The sequence below is a fragment of the Rhinatrema bivittatum genome, chromosome 18 (genome assembly GCF_901001135.1).
Source record: "Rhinatrema bivittatum chromosome 18, aRhiBiv1.1, whole genome shotgun sequence".
Taxonomy (NCBI): Eukaryota; Metazoa; Chordata; class Amphibia; order Gymnophiona; family Rhinatrematidae; genus Rhinatrema; species Rhinatrema bivittatum.
In genome coordinates, this window is record NC_042632.1 from 44,633,754 (window position 1) to 44,649,478 (window position 15,725).

The following is a 15,725-nucleotide window of genomic DNA, read 5'->3' on the forward strand; positions in this document are numbered from 1 at the left end:
CCCAACGGGAAACTCACAAATCGAAAGGCAGGCTGTCAGCGGAATAAAGGTTACGCCGCACTGCTTGCCACGGACTCGTACTGGGTCCGATTTATTAAACTCTCCCCCCTTCTCTGTTAAGACAAAACCCCGTCGGCAGGGAGGGAGAATCCTTTTTATGCGATAAGAAAATATGTTTTATAACGGTGGGAAGCAAATTCCAAAAGAAAACAACCCCCCCCAACGAACTCGATAGCTTTCTAAGGAAGCCCTTACCAGAAAGTGAGAGGGCTGAAAAGCGAAATGTCGTTTTTATCAGGGCTTTTGCACGTGACATCCCCACCGGAAAAGCGCAGGGTTAGTCCACGACAAAACCACGGTTCTCACAGACTTCAGGAACGCTCGCCCCTACCTCATGTTCTCTTCACCACACACAGAGATGCCCCCGCTGAGCGAGCCACAACCGCCCGACGCTCGCCGTACGCGTGACGTCCTTACTCACCGTGCGTCGGTTACTTAGCAACCGCCGGCGGCCTGGGGCGGGACGCGCGAGCGTTGCCTCGGCGGGCGCTGAAGCTTCGGCCAAGTCAGGTGAGCGCGTTCCGGGGCCTTGAGTACCCTTCGCCCCCCCTCCCAAGGAGCCTCTTGGGGGGGAGAGGGATCCAGAGGCGTTTCCCGCGGGGAAGGCGGTTGGCCGTAAACTACTGTTAAGTAGGGAGCGAGCTCACGGCGGAGCTTCCCTTCCTTGTACTGCTCGGTGGGGACCTGAAACGATGATGGAAAGCCCTTATTGGTTGTGGGGGGAACGTAAATCAATCAAGCTTCGCCCCCCCCCGGCTCCCCCTTCTAATTAGCAGGTCACTCTTTCTTACCTGCATGCTTCGTTCCCAGCCCAGCCAATAAGAAAGCTCGATGCTAGAAAGCTAGACCTAGTGGTAAAGGAGACCCCGCTCCTGCCCCCCCCCCCCCCCCCCCGAAGTGTACTAAGCTGTACTATGTATGTATGGAGAGAGAGAAGATACAGGTATGAAAAGATGCGATCGCAGACCAAGAACATGTGGCCTGAAGATGCAGAAAGAGTCCCACTTCTTTGGGCATTAACTACCTGATTACAAAGACTGTCCAAGCTCACCTCCATATGTTACCTGCAGGGCTGTTGCTGGCTTTTTTGCTGCCCCCTGCAAACATTTACTGCGATGCTTGGCGTGCACTGCACCACCTGCATGTCCCCCCTGGCACCAAGGGAGAAGGGGGAACCTGGGCCGAGGCCTCCCTCGCCACTACTCCAGATGCTGGGAAATCCCCAGGCCAAGACTCGGATTGCCCTGGGGGGCAGGGAAGAGCAGACCCCGCCAGCAGCCCCTGAATACAATCCCCTGACTCAACGCCGGCCTATGAGGGAGGAACGCTACCCACTTTCTGGGGGGTTAGAGTTCGAGGCTGCTGCTCCTGCTTTTTTATTTCTTTTTTTTTTTTCTCCCTTTTGTCAGACCTTCTGCTGGAGACAGAAGACTACTGACAGGACCACGTAATAGAGTTGCCATGAAGGCAAAGGGATTTGCTTCCCTCTGCTGGTAGGAGTAAATCCCCGTTGGTCTGGTTTGGGCTGCAAAACGTGAAGAATGTCCATTATATGTGCCAGGCATTATCATCATAAGTCACATACTCTATTTATTGTTTTATTAGCAGTGCAAATAACTTCAGCACTTAGCTTTAAATGGGTATCTTCCCCATAAGAGATAGCACAAGATCTCATGTCTGACACTGACTTAGTGTTTTGAAATCAGCATCTGTATCAGCGATGGGCATTACCACCTCCATTTTCTTACTGGTTATTCCTCTCTGTGCAGCCCAGCATTCTTCTGGCTTTAGCTATCGCCTTGTCACATTGCATCGGCATCTTCAGATTGCTAGAAACTATCACCCCAAGATCCCGCTCTTGGTCCATGCACATCAGCTTTCGTCCCCCCATCTCATTCTCTCTTAACTCCTGCATTTGGAATTTAGGTGTCTGTCCAAAACAGAATTAAAACAGGATTTTTCAAACTTTGCATACTCTGTGGTCTTAAACATCTGTTGGATAAAGCAGATTTCCGCATAGTGGTTCAAGTTTCTATCCTTCCCATTGTAGACTATTGCAGTTCCAATCACTTGGGCCTACCTGCTGCTACTCTTAAGACCTTTTCAACTATTGATGAATGCTGCTGCACGTCTCATTGACAGCACCAATAGGCGCGAGCATATCACCCCTGTGCTCTCTAGTCACCCAATCAAAAAAATCAGATTTGTCTGACAGGAACTTCCTCTGGTGAATCCATGCTGCCTCGGGTGTAGCAACTTGGTGTAGCAGCAGCATCTCCATTAATTTTCCTACCACTGAAGTGAGGCTAACTGGCCTGTAGTTTCCAGCCTCCTCTCTGCTACCATTCTTATTAAGCGGGACCACAACTGCTCTTCTCCAATCTCACGGCACCACTCTCGTTTCCAGGGATCTATTGAACAGGTCATTTAGCGGTTCTGCCAGGACATCGCTAAGTTCTCATAATATCCTAGGATGTACCTCAACTGGCCCCATGGACTTGTCCACATTCAGTTTTCCTACATACTCTTCTGTAAAAGGAGTTGTCTAGCCCATTCCCTTCTACGGTCTTGTCAGCCAGCAACAGTACTTCTCCAGGGTCTTCTTTAGTGAGCACAGAACTGAAGTATTTGTTTAATATTTCCACCATTTCCTTGTTTGTCTCGGCACATTGCTCCTCGTCACCTTTCAATTTCCCTATCCCACTTCGGGCTTTCCTTCTTTCTCTTATCTATCTGAAACATGTTTTGTAATCTCTCTATCTTTTGGGCAGTCCTTTCTTCCGCTTGACATTTTGCTTTTCTGATTTCTTTCTTCGTCTCCCTTATTTTCACCAGGTATTGTTCCCTGTGTTCCTCTTTTTGGGATCCTTTATACTTCTTGAACGCTGATCTTTTAGCCTTTTAATTTTGCAGCCACTTTTTTTGAGAACCAAATTGGTTTCTTTTTCGTCTTTTGTTTACTTTTCTAACATATAGATTTGTTGCCTTTGTAATAGCTCCTTTTAATTTAGCCCACTGTTGTTCCACCTCACCCATTTTCTCCCAGTCTTCTAGTTCTTCCTCCAGGTACATCCCCATTTTGTCAAAGTCCATATATTTGAAATTCAAAATTCGGGACTTCGTGTGACTTCTTTGCAGCTTATTCGCAGTATCAAACCATGCCATCTGATGATCACTTGCACTCAGGTGGGCACCTGTACGGACATAATGGACATTATCCCCATTTATGAGCACTAGGGCCAGGATTACACCATCCCTTACGGGATCCATTACCAGTTGCTTTGAGCAGAGCCTCTTGCAGGGCATCCACTATCTCTCTACTTCTCGTAGATTCCGCGGAAGGGATACTCCAGTCTACATCTGGCAGCTTAAAATCTCCAGCGAGCAACACTTCTCCCTTCTTGCCCATCTTTTCAGTGTCTTCCATCAGATCTCTGTCCAGCTCTTCCATCTGAATTGGAGGCCTATAGACCACACCAATATAAATGGAAGCAGTAGCATCTTTTTTCAGACTAGTCCATAATGCTTCTTCCCTACCCCATGTCCCTTGCATTTCAATTGCTTGGATATTGCTTCTGATATAAAGTGCAGATGGAGCTTACAAACTTTCTTGATAAAAAGATAAATCAGCATCCTTTTGTACAGCAAGAATGCTTACACATGAGTGTCAGACACCACTGCCATTTTGAAAAGGAAACTATTTGGTGGGAAAAGGTGATAGGCTCAGTCAGTCTTAATTTGACAGACTAGGGTTCCTCAAAAGAGAATATAAAAGAATATGGCATCCAGTAATCAAGAAATAGTACAGGAATTTACAGTGCACTATTCAATGGATTCATTCAATCCATAGGGAGATTCCGTATTTAAGATATTTATCCAATGCTGCTCCTGTTGGTTAAAACATTCATGCTGTGCAGGACCATGCTTCTTTGTCTTCTTATCAAGCAAGTTTGTAAGCAAAAATCCTTTTGTTTGTTTAACACTTCTTTGGATAAATGCTCACTGGTGGTATATTTGACAGATGGTACAACAAACATTTTTTGTTTTTATTGATTTTGTTCATGTTTTATCGCCAAAGAGAGAGTACACTTTATATAATTGTGTTATACATTTTTGCTAAGAGCTGTCAAGACTCGTCGTTTTATTTTGCTTCCTTTTTCGACCATGTGTATATTTAAGAACTGATTTCTGCTTTTATGTGCCCCTGATGCAGACGCTGATTTTGAAACATTGGGTTAGTGTCAGGCGTGGGACCTTGTGTTATCTATTATGGGGAAGATTAACCTGTTTAAAGCTAAGTGCTAAGGTTTTATTTGCATGATTAAAAATACAAATTCTAGATAATCTATGAAAACAATTTAAAATCAATATACCTTAATCTTAAACCAATGTAATCCCCACAGTTCAGCAATATGTCATTTATACTACCGTCAAATTCACTGCCTTGTTTTAGTCTGGTCAGTAGCATTCTGCTGTCTGTTTTCCAACGCCATTAAATCCAAAGTCCAACATCATAGTTTTTACAGTGTGTCCAATGTGGCTGTATGTGATTGGTCACCACACTTTAATGACAGCGCGGCTGCAATTGTGATGAATCCATCCTGTACAAAATAAACAGAATATCTTTGTATTGATGTCACCCATTTAAATTAGGCCATAGAAAATACTATGCCAGTTCATAGTCTAATAAGCCAATATGTGGCTAATCGGCCAGATATTTCATCACAATGTGTAACTGGGTTTGCATTTTATAAGGGGAAAAATAGAAACATAGAACTATGATAAAAAAAAGATCATACGGTCTTATCTAGTCTTCCCATCCCACAGCTACTGAGCTCCACAATCCCTGCCACTCCCTTGGAGATTCCCTATGCTTGTCCCATGCTTTCTTGAATTTGGATATTGCTGAGACTGACCATTCCATGGAAAGGGTCAAATTTTGCTGGAGACCAGGGTCCTGGCTATAAGTAGTCCTTGTCTGTACATTTTTAGAATTAATCTTGTGCATTCGTATGCAAGCAAGAATGATTTATCATAGTCAATTTTTCACCACATAGTGCAAAGAATTTCTCTGCTCATAGTCATTCCAAAGTAAAACGGATTATCAATTTTGATTCTGTTATGGCTTTTACATTTTCGTAAGTTATAAAATTGCTCCTTTTTTCCCTCCGTTTCTTTAAAGGTTTTGTACAGCCCAGTGACCAGAAACTTGCTGCTAGGCTATCTACCCCAGTGGCGACTATTTCTGAAGCATAAAATGGTTTAAAAAAAAAAATTCACACAGTCATCCTGCTTGAATGGAAAATGCTTTTTAAAGTTCACATTATTATTTTTATGTCATTGCAGTTTTGAAATAAAGCAACTCTTGGGATTAAAATTAGCATAAAAATGGAGCCATTCATGCCCCCACCACAGATTTATGTAGAAAGAACTCTGGCACTAATTAAACCAGATGCCATTCATAAAGCAGAAGAAATTGAAGATATAATCCTCCGAACAGGATTCACCATTATTCAGGTAAAATTACAGTTGTGTTGCTTTACACTGTACTCTGACACACCTTCAGTGAAAATTCACCTCTAACCCTGCCTTTCCTGATCTGAAATACCCTTTCTGCTCCCTTACCTAATATGCCCTAAATCTGCATTCAGTCTCAATAAGTGTAATTAGGTTTTATCTGCTGCAGGAAAAAAAATAGAGCTGTGAAGGAAAGCAATGCTAACATTTCCTAACGATGAAATGTGAGTTAAGAAGATCTGAAAGTACTAGGCGTTGCGCCCTAACTCGCTTCGTGCGTCAACCCTGCCAGTGAGAGAATGTGTATTTATGCACTGTCCACTTTGTCTCCGTCTTCTCATCCCTTTGTACGTGGGGACTGGGGTGGAGGGAGGGGTGTGTGCGCGTGCACTCTCTCCCCTCACACTCTCCACGTGGTCTCTGTCCCCGTCTTCCACATTCTCCACCTTGTGGCACAAAACACGCTTTGTGCTTGTATTGGATGCGTAAAATATGATTTTTTTTCTGTTGATAAGCAGGCTGAATTAGCCATGACATGGGTGGGTGACATCCGGCGGCAGCAAACGGACTCATCTCTCCAAGCTAGAGGAGCTTTTGATATCTATTGAACATGTGTGGAAGTTTCCACATGGGCGTTACCTCATGAGTCTCCTCAGTCGTTTTTTGTCCAAGCACAATATGGAAGTGATTTACATTTGTTTTTTCCCTTTAAAAATCCTAAAAATGACTTTATTTGATATATTTTTACTTCGGTTTATTCTTCTAAAGTTGCCTTGCTGCCTCTGCAGCCCCATAAAAGCACTTTTCAGTGGTACTTAAAAAAAAACAAACCAAAACTTATCCACAAAGATCGGCCTTCTCTTCTACAATGTTGGGCAGAAGATGAAATCACAAAAATTCAAAAGCTAAAAAAACCCATTCAGAGAAATCTAACTAATGTAACAAAAGAAAATGGGTCGATAACACCACACTGTTAAGCCGTGCTGGTATTATAAACAGTGCGTGGCAGCCAATAAAATTCAGCAAAATGCACGATAGCTTCAATCATATATATAATTGACGCTATTGTGCATTTTGCCGAATTATATTGGCTGCCACGCACTCTTTGTGATACCAGGATGGCTTAAAAATTTGGTATTTTTGACCCATTTTCCTTTGTCACATTAATTAGAAGAAAAAAAATCAACCATGGTAAGCGGTTTGTGCGACAGAAGCAGCCATGACTTTCACTCGATGAGCCGTGATTTTCAATTCTGCTGAGGTGTAGCAGGGATGACTGCACTCAGCCAACCAGTTAGACACGGTGCATTTGGCAACGGCTCTTCCTCGTCACTTGGGATCTTATGAGATGAACAGCTGGGAGGATTTCAGAGTTAATTGCTCGTAATACGCTAAGGCTCTTTTGCGGTCCAAAGGGATGTACAAAGCAAATTCATCTGATATATTCGAATGCACACTTAATTATTGATTTATATTCCACTTTTCAAGCACTTCAGAATGGATTGCATGCAGGTATTTCCCTGCCCCCAGAGGGCTCATAATCTAAGTTTTTTTTCGGATCTGAGGTAATGAAGGGTGAAGTGACTTGCCCCAAGGTTTGTAACCCACTGCTCTAACCACTAGGCTGCTCCTCCTCTCCAAATGAATATTTAAATGTGTTCATCCTTCCCCCATGATGACTGCTACTTTAAAGCAGCAGTAATAACAAAACCATCTTTTAAGAAAAGTTAGTTGACAATTAAAATCAAAATTAAAACCACTTTTTTTTAATTCTGCTGCTATTTACAGTTATGAATCTACAGAAATCAGGGCACATCTGTGTCACCCATCATGAGAACCTTCTGCACGCACCACACTGATACATAGAAATCGATAACAAGAACTAGTCGGTGTTCTGCTGTCTATAAAACAGAGCTTATTCTATATTACTGTAATCAAATTCCGTTTCCTTATCTGTATCATAGTTCTCACAAGCAAGAAAGCATGCTGAATATATGAAATGCTGAGGTCATACACAGTTTGCTGTTTGTCTTGGTTAAATGTTTTGTAGAAGAGAAAACTTCAATTAAGCCCAGAACAATGTAGTGACTTCTACGCAGATCACTATGGAAAGCTGTTTTTCCCTAGTTTAACTGCATTCATGAGCTCGGCACCAATAATTGCTTTGACCATAGCGAAATATAAAGCCATCACCTTCTGGAAGGAACTTATTGGTCCAACAAACAGCATAACGGCTAAGGAAACGCATCCTTCCAGGTAACGTGCTACAATAAAATTAAATCTAGAAAACAAACGACGATAGTGCCACAAGTCACGTATCTGTCAAATTTAATCATCAGGATTTGAAATGGATAGTAAATTATGTTCTGTAACTTTTGTTTTTAGTTAGCATATATTGTGGCCCTAATCCAGACAGGATTCTAGTCATGTATGTTGCTTTGCATGGATGTAAACCCCCAAATTGCTCAATGGTGCAAAAAATGTGTAGGTTTAAATATTTTTGTTTTTGATTACATTCTGTAGATTTTACATACATAAATGTATACATTTAATATGTAGCACGATGGTGCTACATATTAAATAGCTGAAAGGGGGATATTTTGGGAGGCTCACTGAGATCACACACAATTTGTAGCAGCCTCTGATTATTTTCCAAACTGGAGGGGGGGGGCAGCACTCCATGAAGTTAGCGAGTAGCACATTTAAAACTAATCAGAGAAAATTCTTTTTCACTCAATGCACAATAAATCTCTGGAATTTGTTGCCAGAGGATGTAGTTAGTGCAGTTAGTGTAGCTGGGTTCAAAAAAGGTTTGGATAAGTTCTTGGAGGAGAAGTCCATTAATGGCTATTAATCATGTTTACTTAGGGAATAGCCACTGCTATTAATTGCATCAGTAGCATGGGATCTTCTTAGTGTTTGGGTACTTGCCAGGTTCTTGTGGCCTGGTTTTGGCCTCTGTTGGAAACAGGATGCTGGGCTGGATGGACCCTTGGTCTGACCCAGCATGGCAATTTCTTATGTTCTTAACTTCAGAGCCCTTAGGGATTAGATAATCAGTCATTCCAATAAATCACTCTTCAGACAGGAGGTAATCTTCAACAAAATATGCACAGCACATGATTAGCTTGTCAGAGTGAGATTAGAGTGTTCCGTTGGCAGTGTGGGGAACCAGATTTTGTTACTTGGCAAATGGGCAAGCAAGTCATTGCAAATAATGTGGTGGCGAAGATGAGCGGTATACCATATGGGGTAGATTTTAAAAGAAGCACGCGTCCATGTGCATGCGGTTCCCGGCGCGCGCATACAAGGTCATGCCGATTTTATAATCCGCGTACGCGTCTGCAGGCGGTGCGCACGGGGGGGGGGGGGGGGGGTGAATTTTCGAATATTACGTGCAGCGAAGCAGTCAGGCCTCCCCCAGTTCCCTCCCAGTCTGCTCCAATTATCATACCTGTGCAGCAGAGAGATGTTCAGTTTCACTCCTCAGCAATCCATTGCTGGTCCTGCTTAGTCCTAGAACCACGGTGATTAATCAGGAGCCCATAACTTTTTTTTTTTTTTAATTTTTATTACAAGTAAAAACCATTTCATAGCAAGTTACTTCCCCTTAAAGTGAGTTGAACAGGCGTGAAGGAACTTCGATTTAAAAAAACAGAAAACCCAACACTGCACTGTTTTGAATGCCTCTTCCTCAGGGGCTTGAACTGCACATGAATCCCTTTCTTTTGTGATGTAAACCAATTTCAACGCCAAACCATAGATCGTGTCATTCAGGCTGCTGAATGACAATTATTGATGCTTTATTGATATTTTGTATTTTTTTTTTGCATTCTGTTTTTGATTCTCCATATTTATTGACTTCCTTATCATCCACCAGACCAGTCCAGATGGATGGTTTTTCTCCCCTATCAGCAGATGGAGACGGAGAATAAATGCTTTTCTGCAATAACAGACATAAGACACTGTGTCACCTGCAGTGTTTCTCTGTCTCCTGCAGATGGTGGAGGTGCCAAACCTGCAGTTGGAAGATCTGGTGGACAAATTGCTCCCAGGTCTGGCAAAGCTATCCCGGTCGAGTAGGGACAGCAGGGGGTCATGGGGGTCTGAAAGCCAATGGTGCTGGCTCCCTCTTTCCCCTTTCAATTTTAAGTTTCTTCATTTGTGGTACTTGTTTAATTTCGATACAAATTAATGTTGATTTGTTGTTTTATTTATTTACAAGCTGTTAGGCCCGTTCAAACGGGCGAGATTCCGTCGGTCAGAGCCGCTCTCTTCTCCACAACTTCTTACCCTTCCCACTTACTCACTCATACCCTCTTCCCTTTTCCTTCCATCTCCTCTCATCTTCCCTTTTTTTCCCCTCTCACCACATCCCTTCCCTCAGCCCTCCTCCACTTTCTCTTCTACAGGGCCAGCTGTTGTCCCTTTGCGGGACGATTAAAACGGGCGAGATTTAGATCTGCTCCGGGCGTCCCAACTCCCTCCCCTCTTCCCCCGTTGGACGGGCTCGGCGACTCTTCTGCCCTTTCCTCCTCCTGTGCGTGCTGGTCCGGCCGTCCCTACGGCTCCTCCGACAGGTTAACAGCCTGAGCCCCTCCCCAGCGGCGGAGGGACGGGCGCAGGCTGTTAACCTGTCGGAGGAGCCGTTTCTCGGAGCGGCGGCTCGTCTGCCCTTTCCTCCTCCCCTCTGTGACACCCTGGTCCGATCTCTTCCTTGGGGCGGCACGTCAGCACATCGCTCACGGCGCTTAGCGCAATCTGTTCCGCGCATGCGCAGTAGAGCTGCTCTCTGTCTGTAAAGCCTCATTTATCTAGATTGATATTGAAATATGTATTACACATTTTAATTCAAAATCTCCAAGCAAGGAATAAATCCCCCAAAAAAGGCATATATAAACTTAAGTACATCGCACGTATCCAGGTTCCACATTTATTATCTCTCGCATTATTTTCATGTATGTCCATGTGCTTTTATAGATAATATCCTCTCTATCCAGGGAAATAGAAATGAGTAACATATTGATTTAATACAGACTTGACTAAGTTCAAATTGTTGATTTAAGCTTAAGAGCTATCTATGGGACCGATGACCTCAGGAATGCAGTTCACGGCAGTTCCTCTTTTACTTCAGCTGAAAGAGAAATTCGGTTTCTGTTTCCCGAAGGTAAGTTCCTAACTGCATAATATCTTCTTGTGGTAATGGAAGGTTTACAGGACTCTCTTATCCGAATAAGAGAGGGCCTGGGCTTGATAGCTGGGTCAGGTCTTCTGCTCTCTCGGCCGCATTCACATCCCCTGTAGGGAGAGAGTCCATGTCCCTGTGCAGTGGGGGGACCCCCTAGTGACTGAATGTAAGGCCCAAGGACCGTCACCTGCATGGAATGGGCTAAGTGAGTCAGGAGGGGATATAAAGCAGGGGAGAAATCACCAGGAAGTTGCAAATGAAGGTTCATTGTTCCAGATCCCATGGGAGCAGGAGAAAACACCCCCCACCACCCCACAATCAAATTAAAAAGAGCTCATGTACCTCATTTTGATAAAGAAGGCAAATGAGGGGTCTTTTTTTTTCAAGAGAGAAAAATGTTTTGAACGGGACTAGCATGTGCTCTTACGGACTGTAAGGGGATTTGTGAAAGAAGCCGGTGTCTTCAGTCACCTGAATATAAGATTCTCTTATAGAGATAAGATGGGCTCAAGTGGAATGGGATGAAAAGTGTCTAGGTGACCCCAGGTTTCATAACGGTCTATATTGGGAAGTAACAGCCCAGTATTTTTTTCTTTTGCTTAAGGCATATAGTCCTGGGCTCAGTTTATGAATTTTACTGAAGTTTGTTATATGTATTCAGAAAGGCTCATTACAATAAAATAGCACAGCACATACATTTTCAGTCTTTGTGTAAACATTATAAAATTAATTTAAATTACATTATATGTAAAAGGGTTTTCTTCTGCCTTAATATAAAGAAAGTGCAGCGATAAGGATATTTGTTTTATTTTGTAAACAGGAATAAAAATGCTTTAAAATAACGTTGCATATATATATATTTTTTTTGCTTCCAGCAATTATTGAGCCAATTCCTGCTGGACAAGCGGCAAAGGATTTTCTGGCCATCTTTGTAATTCCTACCCTTCTGGTTGGACTCACAGAGCTGTGCAAGCTGAAACCAGCAGATCCAGTTGTACGTACCAACTCTATTAATGCTAGCTCTATTGTCATTTTTCTTGGTGTTATTTGTTGCCATTCACAATACCTTTTTTTTTTTTTGTTCTCCATAAGCACTATGAGATCTCGATATGTATCCCCCTAGAAGAGAGGAGAAATGGGAGATATATGATATGGCATTTAAATAGCTCTAAGGTGTTGATGCACAGCAATGGACCCTTCCATTGAAAAAAGCAGTCCTTTTTTCAATGGAAGGGAGGTTGTAGAACCTTTCATGATCTGAAACTCCAAGAGCTTAGATGCGGGAACAGAGTTGGGAAATCATTTTTTCATGGAGAGGATGGGAGATGCCCGGAATGCACGTCCGGAGTTGGTAGTGGAGACAAAAACAGTAACAGAATTTAAAAACCTGTGTGACAAATACAAGGGGGGCCTCGGCTGACAAGAGAATAGTAATGAAGGGCAGGCTGGCTGGGCAATTACACTGTTAACTTACCCTTCCAGTGCAGCTGCCCATACCTACGCTGGAAGCATCCAAGATTGCATTGTTCAGTGATACCGGGCCTGCAAGTGAAATAGGGTGCCGATCAATGTGCTGGGGGGGCTGAGGAGTATGGAAAGAGGAGGGAGAGGACTTACAGAATTACTTTCAGGTTTTACATGTTTGGAAGGGTTTGGGGCAGGGGGGGCCTCTGAAAGCAGTGGGGGCAATAATTAGTGGTGATGGAGGTTGAGAGTTGGGCCAAGAGGCACACAATGTTTTTTTAAAGGATCGCTACTTAACTGGATATCTTTTGAAGATATCCGCGCAAGGCTGGATAACTTTGGACATATTTAAAATTTGGCCAGTTAGAGTTATCCGGCTACAGGTAGCTGGATAACTTTAATAAGAGGATATTCAGTGAGACGTTTATCCAACTGACCCCCTCATTTATCAAAATGTGTTAAGGTGTTTTCGCATGCGTTAAGGGCTTATCGCATGCAAAAACGCCTTTAACGCATGCGATAGCACCATATCGTATGGTGCGATGCAAATCCGAAAAAGAGGAGGAATTAGGGGCAGGAGTGGGCTGGGTTTACCGTTTTGTGAAGCCCTATCGCACGGCTTTAACGCCGATTTTAGCTACAACTTTTTCAGAAGCATAGATACATATTTATATTTCTATGGGAGGCCCACCTAGTGATTGGAGGTGAGGTTTAGGTATTAGTGTAGAGGGTTAAGGGCCACTTTGACTTTCAGTGTGAGACGTACGAACAGAACAGTGCTCTCTTTTGAACATTTGATGACCCTCGGAGTGAGGAAACTCACTCCAAGATGAGATTTGTGCAATGTTCTCGCAACCTAGCTTGATGTTACCCAGGTAGAGAGTCCAACAAGCTAGGTTGAGAGAACATTGCACAAATCTCATCTTTGGTTGAGTTTCCTCACTCCGAGGGTCATCAAATGTTCACAAGAGAGCACTGTTCTGTTCGTACGTTTCACATTGAATGTCAAAGTGGCCCCTAACCCCCTACACTAATACCTAAACCTCACCTCCAGTCACTAGGTGGGCCTCCCATAGGGATATAAATACCTATCTAGGGTCAGGAGGGCATTATGGCTAGGCTTGCTCTCTCCCTCTCCCTCTCTCTTCGCATAGGTATTAATGCAATATTGTGATAAACTCCCTAGTACCATAAAACACGCCCCTTTTCCCATCGCATGTGATATTTACCGCATTTTGATAAATCCAGGCCTGAATTTCCAGGACAAGTTATTAGCTTGTCCTCTAACTGGCTTACTGAATATTGGCCTATAAATGTTTTGTTTGTTACATATAAGGCTTGGCTAAAACAACTAGGAAACGATGTACTTTACTTCTTATAAGTGGCGATGGAACTGGGATTGGTTAGAGTAACCAGCCTCTACTTAAGTTCTATTGGATAATTTGCAGTAGTAACTAGGTATTCTTGAGTAACTTTTACAGGATTTTGTTTCTGTTAATGGGTGCTGGTCAGAATTTACCTAAGGCATTTGCTCTTCTTTTCTTTTGCAGACTTGGCTTGCTGACTGGCTGATTGATCATAACCCTAACAAACCCAAGGTAATGAAAAATGTGATTGTGGAAGAACCTCAAGAATAAAACAGGACTGAAAAAAATGATCAACTGTTACATAAATATTTTAAGTAAATTAAAAAAGACATTTTTATGACAGTTAATCTGTTATAGTGAATATTTGTTATTTAAAAAATATTTTAATGCTGTCCTTAGTTTGCAGAATGTTTACTTTTTTTTTTGGCTATCTTTTACAAAAGCTTGATGCATTTTATATCAAAACTAAAATAATTTGTTGTTTACAGTATACAACAAATACAGTAGACTGCCTGGATATGTCATTCAGGTAAAACAAATTAACAAAAACTAAACTGAAGGTAGAAACCAGTTCTGATTTTTGATTTTCACAAATAAATGAAGGATGTTGACATCAAAAGATGAAGTATTTTGAGCCATTCTGATTGATTGTTTCATTAACTCGCCTTTCTTTGGTACTGTCATGCCTTGCGAGCAGTGTTAGATTTTGGAAGGGGTCTGGAGGACAGAACAGTCTGAACTCCACAGAAAATGCATTATTCAGAATAACAGAAACAGTCTGCTTACCTCAGCAGCATAAATCAAGTCTTCCAGCATTCACAGTCTCGGCAGGACATCTGCCTTCTTCCACCCCAGGGCCTATTTGTTCCCTCCTGGGTCTGCTCTCCTAATCCCCTGGAATCAGAATTCCCTTCTGGGCTGTGCCTTAAGGTGGCCCAGTAAGTGGGCTTTTGAAAATTTGCTACAATATATGCCATTGAATTGTCAATAGGATTTACCTGCATTAAGTGCAATTAATGCGGGTAAATGGCTTTTGAAAATTGCTATGATAGTATGTTACATTTACTGTCATATTCTTTGAAAATTCATCTGTAAGGTTTTTGTCCAAGTTTTGATCTATGGTTGACTGTTCTTTTGGCAAGTACTTGTTTTATCATTGTCCAGTTTTGTGCCTATGTGTTTTGGCAACTTTATTGTACTAGCATGATCAAGTTAATATAGGCGGGCTAAAAAATATTTTAAATAAATAAATACTAGTTTCTAGTATAGGAGCTGATTTACTAGACTGCTAAAAATGAACCACTGTAACACTCATTAAGATGTGTTAATGGCCGATTATAACACAGTAAAAGGGGTCTGTTTAGTAAAGCGTGCTGATGCCCATTTACATGATAGAATACTTTAGGTAATCAGCCCCGTAATCTAATATTAAAATCCTCAAATTGCAAAACGAAGAAGGGGTAGGTTTTCAGCCTCTTTGAAAAAGCACTATTCATTTCCATGTGACCATCTCCCTAACCCAGGAGCTATCCAGGCTGTAGTGCTGAAAAGCAGGGACGCTTGCTTTTGATTAAACCCCTAGATTTATTGGTCATTCTTGTTATTTTAATGAAGTTAGGGCCTCATTCACTAAGCATATTTCCCATAGACCGGGGGTGGCCAAACCTTTACGAGCTGCCACCACGTGGGCCAGACCTATATCACAGCTGCCCTAACATGGGCTGTAGCTTGTCTACCTCTTCCAGAAGCGCAGAATGGGAGTAAAACCTTAGTGGATGAGGCCCTTTGTATTGTGAACAGTGACAGATTGGCAGAATTAGAGACTGGTCTTTCATTTATCCATGATTCTCCATTTTCAGCCTGCCCTATTGAGTTGGATTGTTTCACTCTCCTTTAAAAACTGTCCGTCTGTCTTTTTTTTTTTTTTTTCCCATGCCTAATCATTTTTATCCCTCTGTTGAAATTATCAAAAGCATTTGTAATTGTAATGATGTAGAGCCTATTTACTAGGTGGGTGCTTAACGCACATTAAATCCATCCTCCTTAAGGTAGGGATATTGTTTGATAATCGAGTGACAGATAGGGTTTTGAGATGGCGACAGATCTATGAGGGAAGTGGCGGGGATATA

The 15,725-nt window shown here is 42.5% G+C and overlaps 2 protein-coding genes across 6 annotated transcripts in view; one reads left to right on the forward strand and one right to left on the reverse strand.

Annotated features, from left to right (window-relative positions):
• Positions 1 to 612, reverse strand: part of HNRNPAB (heterogeneous nuclear ribonucleoprotein A/B) — a 37,572-nt gene extending 36,960 nt beyond the window's left edge. The window contains exon 1 of one of the 3 annotated variants that reach the window (XM_029583513.1): positions 482 to 612. The gene's annotated coding sequence lies outside the window, so the exon portion shown is untranslated. The other 2 variants (XM_029583512.1, XM_029583511.1) reach the window with 2 other exon arrangements.
• NME5 (NME/NM23 family member 5) lies at positions 445 to 14,221 on the forward strand. 3 transcript variants are annotated; one of them, XM_029583517.1, is made up of 7 exons: positions 492 to 570; positions 1,470 to 1,553; positions 5,407 to 5,577; positions 7,628 to 7,833; positions 10,644 to 10,744; positions 11,641 to 11,759; positions 13,780 to 14,221. In XM_029583517.1, the coding sequence occupies exons 3-7, from the start codon at positions 5,449 to 5,451 to the stop codon at positions 13,864 to 13,866; spliced, it is 642 nt and encodes a 213-aa protein (XP_029439377.1). In that variant the 5' UTR covers positions 492 to 570; positions 1,470 to 1,553; positions 5,407 to 5,448; the 3' UTR covers positions 13,867 to 14,221. The 3 variants fall into 3 exon arrangements, with proteins under 3 accessions (XP_029439376.1, XP_029439377.1, XP_029439378.1); XM_029583516.1 differs by lacking the exon at positions 1,470 to 1,553 and having other exon boundaries at positions 445 to 570; XM_029583518.1 differs by lacking the exons at positions 492 to 570; positions 1,470 to 1,553 and adding an exon at positions 984 to 1,003.
• Positions 14,222 to 15,725: the final 1,504 nt, after the last annotated feature.